This window comes from Sturnira hondurensis, unplaced genomic scaffold (genome assembly GCF_014824575.4).
Source record: "Sturnira hondurensis isolate 20B ecotype Veracruz unplaced genomic scaffold, ASM1482457v3 Scaffold0015262, whole genome shotgun sequence".
In the NCBI taxonomy this organism is placed as follows: domain Eukaryota; kingdom Metazoa; phylum Chordata; class Mammalia; order Chiroptera; family Phyllostomidae; genus Sturnira; species Sturnira hondurensis.
In genome coordinates this window covers 1,785,183-1,799,026 of record NW_028087893.1, presented here as the reverse complement: position 1 = coordinate 1,799,026, position 13,844 = coordinate 1,785,183, and the positions used below count along the sequence as shown (strand labels likewise).

At 51.6% G+C, this 13,844-nt stretch overlaps 1 protein-coding gene across 7 annotated transcripts in view; it reads left to right on the top strand.

Annotated features, from left to right (window-relative positions):
- The first annotated feature begins 7,044 nt into the window (after window positions 1-7,044).
- FAM193B (family with sequence similarity 193 member B) overlaps window positions 7,045-13,844 on the top strand; it is a 30,723-nt gene continuing 23,923 nt past the window's right edge. For 3 of the 7 annotated variants that reach the window (XR_005069168.1, XM_037064494.1, XM_037064491.1), the window contains exon 1: window positions 7,045-7,347. Coding sequence is in view for 5 of the 7 variants with exons in the window: in XM_037064494.1 (XP_036920389.1) it covers window positions 7,138-7,347 (210 nt within the window). In the remaining 2 variants the exon portion in view is untranslated. Of the gene's footprint in view, window positions 7,348-8,219; window positions 8,404-13,084; window positions 13,119-13,844 lie in introns of those variants that run through there. The other 4 variants (XM_037064493.1, XM_037064490.1, XM_037064492.1 and 1 more) reach the window with 3 other exon arrangements.

The window sequence follows — 13,844 nt, the reverse complement described above, 5'->3', positions numbered from 1 at the left end:
CAGACTTGTTTCACATAACACAGGAGTGGGGGAGGTTGGAGATGAATTCGGACTGGCCATGATTTCATAACTGGGGAAGCCGGGGAATGCATTATAGAATTCTACCCACACTGGTCTATTTTCAAAAGCTTTATTAAGAAAAGATGTTTTAAGTATTTCTCTCTTGTTTCAAAAAGACTTAGGAAAAAGGAAATCTCAGACATAGATGCAAGAAACACAGGTGCAAGATGCAAGAAGCTTCTTGATGAGCGACAGAATGGGGAGAAGTGGTCCAGGATTCAGCGAGGAGGCGGGAGAGAGTAGCTCCCCTGATGGGCAGATCTGGGGGAACATGGTACGTGGTCTGCTCAGCTCTGCCTTGCTTCCTCCTAGGACCTGCCCTCCTGCAGGGGGCACATTCACTGCCCCTCCAGGGGCCCTGGGAAGGGGAGCCCACCCAGTGGGGCTGCCATGAAAGGGGTACAGGGGCATCAGGGGAGATAACTCTGGGGATCAGTTATCTGTAAGCCCACACTGAGCAAGAGCTTGGACCTGGCCTTCACCTGCCTCCCCTTTGCTCCATTTTCCAGCATGTTTCGAAACTTAGTCAGGAAGACAGCGCCACCTACTGGAGGTCCTCCAGAAACCCTAAAACGAGGGCTTTAGGGGTTCTAGTGAAGAGGAAGAGGAGGATGGAGGCAAGTGATAGGAGCAGAGAGGCATCTGAGGAAGGGGCAAAAAATCCAAAAGGGAGGGGAATGCTGCCCCAGGGAGCAGCGAAACCTGGTGTGGAGATGTCTCTCAGACATGTCTGGGCACAAAGGCCTTAGGGAACCCCAGCAGGATGCCCACAGGCCAGGGTGGCCTGAGGTGGGAGGAAAGCTACGGTTCCAGCAGAGAGCGAGTGTGGACAGCCAGGTCTCTCTGGCAGCCAGTGGGGACCAACGGCACCTATGAACGCCTGTGTGCATAGATGACCTTGGGAACTCTATCCTCCCACACACACACACACACACACACGCACACTCACACTCACACACTCACGCCAAAGTACTACATGAAGCCCTAGGCCTTAACTATAACCCCAGGGAGTGGGTAAAACCCTCAATTAGTAGAGATTAAGTTTCTGCCACTCCAGCAGAATGGGAGCTCAAAATAGAAATTAAGTTGAGTTATGGAAAGCTTTAATTATATTTCTTACCAGGTGAATTTATGAACAGAGATTCCTTCTTCTGGAGTAAATATTTTGAAGGCAGAATCAACAAGACTTGGAGGTCAGGTGCATGAGGGGGTGGGGAGGAACAGGAAGTCTCTCCTCCCTTTCAGAGATTTGTTTCCACCTCCCCAGCCAAGTTCAAATTCTTTAACACTGTCTGCCAAGTTTTCATTCCTTCTCCTTATAGTCTTCCCTAATGGTCCTGTAACATGGAATCCAGTTAATTAGTCATTAGGAGGAGCCCTGGCTGGTGTAGTTCAGTGAATTGAGTGCTGGCCTGTGAACCAAAGGGTCGCTGGTTTGATTCCCAGTCACAGCTCATGCCTGGGTTGCAGGCCAGGTCCCCAGTAGGGGGTGCAAGAAAGGGAACCACACACTGATGTTTCTCTCCCTCTCTTTCTCCTTCCCTTCTAAAAAAATTAAAAAATAAATAATAAATAAATTAAATCTTTTCAAATAATAACAACAATTAGGAGCAACTACCAATCACTCTAATAAAGCAATTTACTCTACTAGAATTTTCTATTTACATCCTAGAAAGAGCTGTTAAATTTGCACAGTTCAGCGTACTATACAATGGCTGCTGTACAACTAGGTCTGTAGGGCCTGGAGAGGTCAAGGCCAAGCCCAACACGCTTCATCCACAGAGTGCCTCATGCAGACCTCCCTGTTTCATTCCTCCCAATACCCAGGCCCTATCGCCCTCACGGGAGGCCCGACTCTTGCCCTGGGAGTCAGGACCTTTCACACTGGACCCCATCTCTTCTCCTCCCCAGCATCATTTCATGTCCTCTAAACTCTCCTCTCCCCAGAAGGTGGGGAGAGTCTATTCCACGCCTTCCTGCCCAAAGGTGCAAGGCCATTCTCAAGTTTAGAGGGTGGAAGATTTGGGGGGGGGGGAACAGAAGTGATTGACTCTCTTAGCACTTCTTAGGTAGCCCCGAAAAGTGCTAAGAAAGTCCTTAGTTAGGCTGAGGCCCAACTTCAGGATTCAAGGGACCCTGATCTGCCCTCCTCTGGTGGAACCAATTCTTTCCCAAAGCCAGCCTGGACAAGGGTGGTGAGCTGGCTGGGGCTTGCCCAATGCACAGGAGCTGTCTGAAGCACACATGTGCTTCATGTGGCCCATGGGTGCCCACGTCACCCGTGTGAATAGGCAACTACGCTAAAATGGTTATTTAGCTCACATTGCCCTTATGATTTCCCCTTCCTTCCCCTCCACTCAAACAATCGCAGGCATACCTCGAAGCTGGACAGTACTGTGGGTTTGGTTCCAGACCCCTGCAGTAAAGCAAGTCATCATCTTTCTGCTGGCGGTAGGTGCTACCTTCAGTGTGTAAAAACACCAACACCTGTGAGGCGCAAGACCGTCAAGCAGAGTAAAACGCGGGGTACCTGTACTCAGCTGTGTACCTCTGGCCTTGGGGTCACAGTGGAACATCAATCACAGGGTGGAAAGTAGAACTGGCAAAGCACCCTGGATTTTGTGTTCCAAGGCCAGCCCTCACAGACCTGAGGATTAAGTAAGGCCAGTGGCCTTCAGATGTTCAACTGCATGCCCTGCAAAGTCAATTTAAAAAACTACATGCCCTCTATGCAGCTACATAAATTACAGTGCCCAGAGATCGGGGACGAGGGCACACAGGCACAGAGGAAAGGCCATGAAAAAACTGTAGTGCCCAGTGCAAATGAAGTGTAGGCTCCTTGGTCGAACAGGAAACTTCAAGAAGGCAGCAGCCACCTTTACGCTGAGCTCAGAGCCCTTCTGAATGCAGGGCTGTGTGGCTGTTGCAAATGATGCAATTTCAATATATTGTATATTGTATTCTTGCTTTAAAAATGTTTTTCCAGTTCTCAGAACAACACACTGAGCTAATGCGACATGTGAGCAGTGTCCACCATGCCTGCTCACTCGTGTCCCAGGGGAAAACAAGCCGTGGTGCTTCCACACAATGGCGTCCTACTCGGCAGTGACAGCTGCGGACACACATAGGGCGTGGATGAACCTCAAAATATGTACACGGAGGGAAAGAAGTCCGGCAGAACACAGTACATACCGCACGGAAATGCAAATATGCACAGACAGAGAGTAGGTCAGTGGTTGCCTGGGGAGAAGGGAAGGAGTGGGAGGGAAGGATTAGAGTCAAGTAGAGCCACATGGCTGAATTCTCCCCAACAGGATGGGAGTGTAAACGATGTACAGTCATTTCTGGGTATTGCTCATAAAAACATCCCACACAACCCTCGCTCTGCTTCTGTCCCATCCTCCAGCAGAATGAAGAGAACGTAGATGAGAGAAGAGCCACAAGATAGAGGGGACTGGGTCCCTGGGTGACAGCACACAGCAAAGCCCCCTGACACTGGCATTGGATTGTGATGTGAACAAGGACAGGACTATCATGGTATTGAACCTGATGTGTTGGGATGGCTTGTTACCGCAGTTAGTGAACCCTGACTAATACGCAATCCAAAGTAATGTCCCTGCCAGACAGAGCTGGCTGGTCCCCTCAAAGTCGGGTCTTGCCTGGGGCTCAGGCTCGCAAACCAGGCTCAGCACTGACAGTGGGGAGGCCAGCCGTGGGAGGGAGGCGGCTGTACTGCTGGGCCCACACTCTCCTGAAGTACAGAGTGAGCCCTAAAGTGGCTGGGGAAGGGGACCAAGAGCCACGGGAGCCATGGTGCCCCGCAGACTTTGAGAGGTTCCTCTGAATAAGGCCCTCTTCCGAATGTTCATCTTGGGCACAGCTAACCTCACACTCTGAAGCCATTCTGGGCAGGCTAGTCACATTCGTCTTCCTCACAACTTCCTGTCACGAAGGCTTCAGTCTATTTCCTTCAAGTCCCTGACCAACAGACTGAACCGTTATCCCACACCCAAGAATTGGTGTGTCCGTATTTCAGAGCCTCTGAGTGCAGGTCCCTTTGCTAGGCCCCCCTGGCCGTCTCAGAGGAGGGCTGGGGCATCCCGGCAATCCACTTCAGGTTGGCGCCGCCTGCAAACTGGGCTTTGGATTTTTCTTCCTGCGGCAACTCATCAGAAACAACTCTCCACGAGACCATGAACATAAGCAGCAGGGGAGAAATGTAAACCACTTGCTCAGGCAACCGACTCCACCTGCAAGGCTTGCTTGGTCCCAGGCCACATATGTCATTTCCCTTTGATGATGGAGGGCTGCGGGCCACCCCTGACAGTGTGGCTGGGCAGATCAGGTAACACAGGGGCTCAGATCACAGGGTCCTCTGGTGTGCCACGGCCAGTTCCAGTCTGGTTTCACCAGACACCTGGAGCAAGCCAGGAGCTGCTTCTCAAAAGGAGAAGAACGATTTGCGGAAGGAGATCGTGACTTTGTTTCAAATATCCAATGCCTGGGTATATAAGCCAAAGGCAGAACTACTTATTCCGCTGCCCGATCCAGCAAGAAAACCACCTCTCCTTCTACAGGCCCCCCTGAAGTGGACAGCCACCAAGTGACCCAGTAACAGGTGAAAATAAGGGACCTTAATTTGGTACATTTCACCACCCACGTCTAAAAGAAACCCACCAAGTTTTATACCTCTTCCTTAGTAGTAGGAACTGTGGTGTGTGCAGCAGCTGGCCCTTCGTTCTGCAGGGACTAACTCAGTGAACCCCAGACCCCCGGATAGTTCACTGAATAAATAAGCCCGTGTATTTGGGGCTACATTATCTGCTCTCTGGCACACACACACAGCAGTGCTAACCAAGTCACCCGAGGGATCTGCTACTTCCTATTCTCAAGGTCCATCAGGATGGTGTCAACAGTGTCACAGTAGATTAGCCTGACATCCACTGCAATGGTGATAGGGCAAAATAAAGTAAAATAAAATAAAAAATTTAAAAATCCTGAAGCTAAGCCCTGGCTGGTGTAGCTCAGTGGATTGAGCACGGGCCTGCAAACCACACAATCGCTGTTCGATTCCCAGTCAGGGCGCATGCCTGGGTTGCAGGCCAGTTCCCAGCAGGGAACTCACAAGAGGCCACCATATGTTGGTGTTTCTCTCCTTCTCTCCTTCCCTTCCTCTCTAAAGATAAATAAATAAAATCTTTTTTAAAAAATCCTGAAGCTAAATACATCCAGAGAGTGACATACTCCTGAACCAAGACAGTAAAGGTTCACTGCTGAGGTTTAGTACAAAAGAAAAAACCTGCACTAACCCTACACTGTCTGTTAGAGGCCAACAGCTGTGCCGATGGCTCCCAGAATGACCATCCCACCAAGTGCCTGCAGTGGCCCCACCAGAATACGGGTCTCCTACCACCGTCACTGTTCAGGGCCATCCATCTTTTTCCGTCGATGTGGGAATGGATCAAGAAAATGTGGTATGTACATATGCATTATACATAAAGGAATGTATATAAAATACATCTACAAATACATGGGAATGTATAAAAACACATAAAGGAGTAACATTCAGCCTTTAAAAAGAAGGCAATCCTGCAGTTTGCCAAAACGTGGATGAAACCGGAGGGCATTCTGTGACGTGAAATAAGCCAGTCACAGAAAGACAAATATCGCATGATCTCACTTATATGTAGAATAAAAAAAAAAAGTTAAAGTCCCAGTAACAGAGATTAGAACAGTGGTTACCAGAGGCTAGACTGTGGGGAAAATGGGAAGACTGTATAAAAAGTAGAATGGTGGTTGACTGCCATGGGCTTGGGAAAAGCAGAGAACGGGGAGTTATTAATGAGCACAAAGTGTCAGTTTCACAAGAGAAGAGTTCTGCAGATGGATGGTGGTGATGGTTGCATGGATTTGCTATCACCCAACTGTATACTTAAAACGGTTATGATAGCAGGTTTTGTTCTGAGCATTTTACAACCAAATACATGAAAAAAATACCAACTATATATAGCGCGAACTACCCTGACTCTTTCAAGAGTCTTCTATTGCAGCACTAATCCCCGTGCTGAGATGAAGTGTTAATGTTTATATACGTTCTTGGCAGCTAAGGAGAGTTCCAGGGCCTTCCATTGGCCCTTCCTCTCAAAATTGCTCGTGCTCAGGTTGTTTTAGGCCAATGTCAAGATTCTGCCCCTGTTGACGACATCAGTGGCAACTCTACATATACCTGTCACGCGGCTTCCTGCTAGCACTGGGCGTGGCATGAGACAGACGGCATTTAAAACCTTTTAAAATTGTGCACGTGCGCATGTGCTCTACAGTCAAAAAGGAAGAGGGGAGAAATCTCATTTTTAACAGTTAAGTACAAAATTATTACTTTTTTCACGTTCCATTGCATACTACTCTAAAGTCCACGTGCTGCAGTCATCCAACCTTACCATTCTGGTCGTAGTTGTGTGAGCGCCCACTTTCCCCAAAAGGGGTGGAGAGAACACGGGGCTGACTCCCGTGTCCCAAGCACCGAAAATGGGACTCCCAGTGGGCCATATATTGCAAAGAAAGGCCCGGCGCAACCTTCGTCCCTTTCAGCTCAGGCTGTCCACGAGCCCGTCGCGCTGGATATCAGCAACCGTTCTGCCTTCTGTAGCCTCGATTTTCTCCACCACAAAATGGGAACGTCTTGACGCGCCACTCCGTGTGAGCGCGAGAAGTCAGGCGATGGCTGTCAAAGTACTGTGGCACTACAGAGAATAACTCATTCACTCCTCCGTTTAAGTGATTAAGCAACCAGGGCCATGCAGCGCCGTTACTACAGCGGACACCCTCTCCCTGCGGGACCGGGAGGACACATCCTCAACACGTTCTCTCTCCCACGGACTCCGGGTGGCGACCTTATTCAAAATGGCGCAGGCGGCCTCGGGGGCTAGTGCGGCGGCGCGGACTCCGCGTGCCCTCTGACCTGCTGGCAGCGGCGGAGGGGGAGCCGGGCGCCGCCATATTGGCTGTTGTCCTGAGAGGGGAGCGGCGGCGGCGGCGGCGGCGGCGCAAGCGGAGCGAGGGAGAGGCGCGAGCGGCAGCATGACTCGGAGGCGGAGCAGGCCGAGCGGCGGCGCGGGTCGGCGGGAGCGGGCTCGGGCCGCGGGGCCGCAGAAGCCCCAGGCTCCGGAGCCCTCACCGCTGCCGAGCTTGGAAGCGGGAGTGGGTGCAGGGCCCCCCGAGGCGCCGGAGGAGCCCGACTGCGACGGCATTAGGGAGGAGGACGAACCCAAGCTGGCGCCTGGCCTGCAGGTAGGAGCGAACTAGGCGACTTCGGCTGCTGCGGCGCTTTCACGTGGCCGGAGCGGGGCCGGGATGGGTTTGGGGATGGATGATATTACCCCCCAGGGCCGGGGCTGAGGCTTTCTCTGCCGAGGTAGGAGTGGAGGCTGGACCTTTCTCTCCGAAGCCAAGGCGCGGCCCGTCGGGTTCTCCTGAGACCAGGCTGCCTGTCCCTCCCGCCGCCTCCCGGCTGGAGCAGAAGCTAAAGGTTCTGGTGGTACAGCCACCCTGGGACCGGGCTCTGATCCTGACGCCACCGCTCAGCCCCCTGCCTTTCGCCTTGCCCGGGCCCACTTGATTCCCCACCACGGGCCAGCTCCGGGCGCAGGGTTCTGGAAAGCCACAGCCTCTGCCCCGGGGAGCGGCTCCACCCCTTCCCGTCGCTGCCTGCAGCCACTGCCCCCTCAGCAGCTGTGCCCCCAGCTGTGTCTCCTGGGGCCTCCCTCCTGTCCCTGCCCAGCGGAGCTGGTGGCGCATACAGCCAGAAGACTGTGTGGTGAGGCCCCTGCCCTGAGGTGGAAGCCTAGCAGAGCCCACCCTTTCTCTCCTCCGTACCCCTGACCCACAAGCCGCCTGCGCTGACCCTTACATCCCTGGGTTCGGTGCATACTGAGAATGAGCAGTGGGAGGACTCGCCAAAGCTTCCAGCTTGCCGCCTGGAAGAAGGTCACTTTCTTTTGAGCAGAGATGTTGGAAGGTGCCCTGCCAGTGTGCACCGAGAGGCCCTGGTGGCGTGAGCCACAGTTGCTCTGGGAGGGTGGTGGCACCTGGGGATGGGTGGCACACCCGAAGCTTGCATTGACAAAAGAGTTTTGAGTTGGTCTTTTGGCTGAGCCTGCCAGGGAAGGCAGGCTCCTGCAGGAGTCTTGGAGGGTCGGATGCGGTTCCTGATGAAGCTGAGGCGTGGCAGAAGATGCGTTTGGCTCTGCAGACACTGCATCGGGCAGCAGGGGACTCTGGGAGGCTGGTGCAGCCAGAAGGCATGGCTCTTGACAGCCTCCTAGTAGAACCTCTGGAATTGTGCATGTGAGTGGGGATGCCATTCGGGGTACCACCCAGAAAGCCTCCCCTCACCTACCCAGTTGGGGGAGATGCTCTGTCTCTGTCCACAGCCCCCTGTGCTCCCCTCTGGTATCACTCCCCACTCTGTGATGAAACGTTGTGCTGATGGGCTATTCCCACACTGGACTGTGACCTCTGCAGGGACACATTCGTGTCATCCACCTGATCTTCCATGCCTAGCCCAGGGCCTTGCTGACACAGACTAGAAGGAACTAGGTGAATGAGAGAGAGTGAATCCGTGAAGAACGTGTGCTTATTGTAACCCAGTTTTGGTGCTGGTCTCCTTTGTGTCTCAGATCACAATAAGATTTTTAATTATTCATTCATTAATGTCACTCCTTACTGAGTGTTAAAAATCCCACCTTTACCTCAATCCTCCTACCTTGGGCTAAGACTGGTTCCAAAGGATGAAACTGCTCAGGTTGGACCCCACCCTCATCTGGTTTCACTTCTGACCCTGCAGCTGCTTCCCCTTCTAGCATTTTCTTTCCCTTCTTGGGGTGGGAGGTGGGGGCCCTAGGAGTGCTGTTACCCAAAAGTGGAATGGGAGAGGGGAGAGCCAGGGAGCTGTTGTCTTCTCTCCTTCTCATGTGCACCGTACAGTACTTTAGAGTCCCCCTGCCACTTGGTCAGCCTAAGTCATGAAGGCCAGCAAGTTAGGATGGCAGCTTAATCGTTGTTTTTATTTAGGACGCATCTTTCCTGAGAGCTGTAACCTTCATTAACATGGTATGTTCCTACCATGTTTTTATCTACTCCATTACTTGACCAGCCATTTTATTCATTCATTCATTCATGCCAGGCCCTTTCCATACTTTATGTCTAATCTTCCCATCACCCCTGTATTCCCAGCTTTTAGCACAGATACGTTAACTATTGGTATAATTATTGTTCTTCTTTTACTGCATAAATTCTGAGTGTGCAGGAAGCATGTCAGTCACCATTATGTCCAATGCTTAGTGATTAACAAACATTAATGAATGAGCTGAAGGATACAAATGCTATTATCCCATTTTTCAGATGAAGAAACAGAAACTCTGAACAACTAAACATTTGCCCAAATAACTCCCACTGCAGGTCTCAGTGCACCCCTCCTCCCCAAAGGACACACAGCTGGATACCAGAAGCAGGTTTTTGTGCCCTGATGAAAAGCGCCTGCCGAGAGGGTCAGTCATCGCTCTGCCCCCAGGCTAGGTCCTCTGGCTCCCACTGCTGTTTACAAGCCCGTAGCATGCACACAGAGTGGGCGAGTAAAGCGAAACTCGGTGTCGGATGCCGTGCCGAATCCTGAGATGGCAAATCGGACAATTTCCAGTCCACAGACAGGTTCTGATGTCCTGAGTCACACATCGCTTAGTTTCTGGTTTTGTTTTTATTTCAACCAGTATTTTAAAAACTGAAAGGTTTTCCACAAAACTGGATTTGTGCCATCTCTTAAAACTCTAAAAATCTGCTACTGGACCCACATTTCCACAGGGTGGCAATCTGGCGTCTGCCCCCTCTAACATTTGAAGGACACATGATTTGTACCAGGCGCCAGGCTAGCTGGGGGTCCAGCACTGAGCCGGAAGGGTGCCTGCCCACAAGGGGCTCGGGGTCTAGAGGACGTGTGTGTAGTGACCGCAGTAGGACCAGAGGAGCTTTGCTTCCTCTGAGTTAAGGTTCATTCATAGGGCACTCACTTTGGTTTCATCCAACCCCCTTCCTTCATTTGCATCACATGTACACATTTAAATGCGGGACCTTGAGCTTAATTGGGTTCTCAAACGTCTACCTCCAGTTGTTTCAGGTCACTAAACTATATTGATCTGTTCACTAAGAACCCAAATCCTCCTTTACTTCACAAGAAGATGAACAGTTACTGTCCTATTAGCAAAGGGGAAAATGTACACATCAGTTGAAGTAGGCATAAGAAACAGTGTTCAGTCAGGCCCCTTCCAGCTCTGTGACTGGACTCGTTCCACCCTTCTCTGCGCTTTGTCAGCAACTTCACAAGAGGGCGTGGAGTGCCCCACGTAGCACCTCACACGTCGAGGCTCACACAGGAGCAGGAGGCAGAGGCAGGATGCAGCCGGAGTGGTGCCAGGTGGCCATCTGAAGTCAGTGTCCTCACCTGTGCGTACTGTCTTTAGGTTTCTCTTGTAATCCAGGTGGGCATGCTCAGTAAACCCCCAGGAGACTTGCTGGACCATGCACCAGCAATTGGTGGGGGCTGGGCCCATGCTGCCCTCCCCATCTCTGATCTCCCTGGGGCACTCCCTGGGTCCCTGCCCAGCCTCACTTGAAGGGGTCTGGAGACATGGTTCCCCCACTGCTCTGAGTTCAGCCTGCTCCCTCAGGGGACGAGAGCAAGTGATCAGAGCCTTTGTTGCAACCATCTTCTTATGTTTAATACACTCAGCAAGCACAGCTGTGGTGCCAGGGTCTTTATTTGGGGCACACAGATAACCAAGGGCCTCCCCCTTAAAATCACGGCCCTCCGGCCCAGGCATGCTCATTGGAAGTGAAATGAGTGATGCTGGGGGGCTATCCCCACTGCCTCTGGCTCTTCTTTGTAAGCCAGCAGAGATCCACTGTGCAGAAGTGCCAAAAGGCCTTTGAAGATGACGCCTTACCTGCCAAGATTTTTTAAATGTTAATTTCTTTGAAACCTCCCAGAGCCATAAGCTCAGTATCTGATATTAGATGGATTTCTACGATCCTAACACCTTAGCGTAGTGAACCCAGAACTTGTGAGAACAGGGGTTATGTTTTAATTTGTTTCTGGAGTATTTATAGTTCTTACGTGCACAAAAAATGGCTGTTAAACTAAATTATAATAAAAGAAGTTAGGTGTCTACCACTTTGTTCTTACCTGCCCCCACTGCTGGGCCAGGCTGGTGTTCATGTAGGCCCAGTGAGCACACCATGCCCAGTCCTCCTCTTGCCCGACCTGGGCATTCATTTATTCCGCAGACACCAATGGACACCTGGTCTGTGCCAAGCGCTGGGCAAGCTGGGGGTGCAGAAGGGAATCGGGCATCGTCCCCGCCCACAGGGGCTCATGGCCTGGAGGACATGTGTATAATAATTGCAGTAGGGCTACAAGAGCATCGCTTCCTCTGAATTGAGGTTCAAATCCCGGATCCTAGTACCAGTCTTTGGAAGTGTTAAAGTGGCAGTAACATCAGGCTCACATTAGGGTCCAGCCAGTGCTGCATGTCAAGCACAGAGCACAAGTGGTAGCTACGACGATTACAGATGCTGGGTGCTGAGGATGCACAGACTGAGCGCCTAAGAAGGCTTGTGGAGGGGCTCTGGGATTGAGAAGTTCCTCCAGAAGACAAGTTAGAAGTGTTTAAACCAAGGAAGCAGCACAGAGACCCAGAAGCAAGAAGCACCCAACACCTGGGAGAGTGGTGAGGAGGTTAGAGAGCTGGAGAGGGTAGCAGGGTTCTTGAAAACCACACCAAGAAGTTGGGGCTTTATCCTGTGGGCAGTGACGAGTCAGTGAAAGGTTTTAGGTAGGAAAACAGGTGTGATGTGCCTCAGTAAGTTCTCTGATGCCATAGGCGGAGCCAGTAGTTCCCAGTGGGGAAGGCAGCAGTGATTTGCTTGTGTTCCGTGCCCCCCCACCCCCACCCCCACCCCCCGGCTCAGCCCAGCCCAGGCATCGGGTCCTCTGTGCTTTCCTGGACCCTGTCCCAGGTGGACAGAACTGAGGTCTGTTGCTGTTAAGCCTCCCAGGTGACTCTGGCTGGGTCTGCACACTGCTGCAGCCAGGGCACCGTGGGGATCTGTGAGGAGGCCTAAGACATCTTCAAAGAACGGGGCATCCCAGGAGGAGCTTTCCCGTGAACAGAAAGAAACGGCCTTGGTTTTAAACAAAAAATAAGCTTTTCCTGGTTCTTCAGTAGCAGCCTTATTAGAGATGCTCTGCAGCTGCTAATCCTCCTTCGTGTTGGGACGTTTGCCTGTGCCCACTTCGCCCTGCCGCCTCTGCTGAGTGACTGGGACGTGTGAGCCACGGGACACAGCCTTGCCCGTGAAAAGCTCCCCGTTTTGTGGAGAAGGTAGATTTCAACAACTGGGATACCTGTGATAAACTCGGTTTAAGATACATGTAAAAAAAAGTGTTAGGACATTCCAGAGCAAAGCACAGTCCATTCTGCCTGTGGTCTTAGGAGGATGTGACACCCAAATTGGCCCTAAAAAGCAGGAGGCAGAGGGAAGGCACAAGGGAGTGCTCTATGTATTTGGGGGAAGGCATGGATGACAGTTCTTTGTGGCAGGCATGCCAAGCAAGAGACTGTGCTTGTGTCCCAGAAAAGGGTCTGTGTGTGCGCCCATCAGTTTTGTGCCCATGGTGCCGTCCCACAGGCCCTCTCTGCCCACAGAGCTTAGATCCCAGCGCTCTGTGGTTCCCCTCCATTCTGAAATGAATGGATAGAGGGAAACTGAGACTGAAAAACAGGTCTGAGACACTGAATGTTCTTAGGAAATTGTAGCTAAAGAGCCTAGACTCGGGGGTTCAAAGTAGCCTTGAAGATCACTTGTCTAGTCCTCTGTCCTGTGCTTCAAGTAATAACTCTGGATTGGGCAAGTCTCACTTAGTAAGTCTCCCTGTCATTTTTTCCAGGACAGAAGAGGAAAGAAACTAACGGGTATTGAGCACCTACTGTGTGCCAGGCCCAGGCCAGGTACTTTGCATAATTTATTTCCTTGTGTCCTCACAACTCTGTGATATATGCTTTTATTCTAATCTCATAAATCAGGAGATTGAAGCTCGGAGAAGTTGAGCAGTAACCCAAGAACATACTGAAAATGACAGAATTAGGTTTTGAACTCATGACAGTCTGTCTCCAAAGTCATAACTTTTCTTCCCATGAGAGCTCTGTGCTGGGTCTAGCGTAGTGGGTAATACGGTTCCAGGTCAGTGAGCAGCCACTCAGGCCTTCCTGTGGCTGACTGCACCCAGGAAGCAGGTTGGACAGGCGAGCCAGCCTTGGCGGGGTGGAAGGCCCTGGGGTCAGAGAGACCACTGCCCTCTCCCTGACTCGGCTCGTACAGTAAGAGCAGACTCTCCACACACTGGCTTTATGGTACAAAACAGCTGTCCTGCCTCATGGGGGGCCCTGAGCTAATAGCCTGGGTGGGAGTTTGGGGGAGAGCTCCAGGGCACTGAGGTGCGATTGCATCCACTCCCTGAGAATTCACTGCAGCTCTGACTGCCAGCATTAAGATGGTCTGAGACTCGTGGCACTGAAGCCCTCCCAGCAGTGGCCCAGAGTGCCACAGCCGTGCCTACAGTACAGCCTGCCCAGTCAGGGCCACTGCACCTATGTCGTGGATTCTATTTGTGTAGACAGCTGACTGACATGTGAGCCAGATGAGCTTTAAGCATTTGTTCATTTATTCAAGGAAGA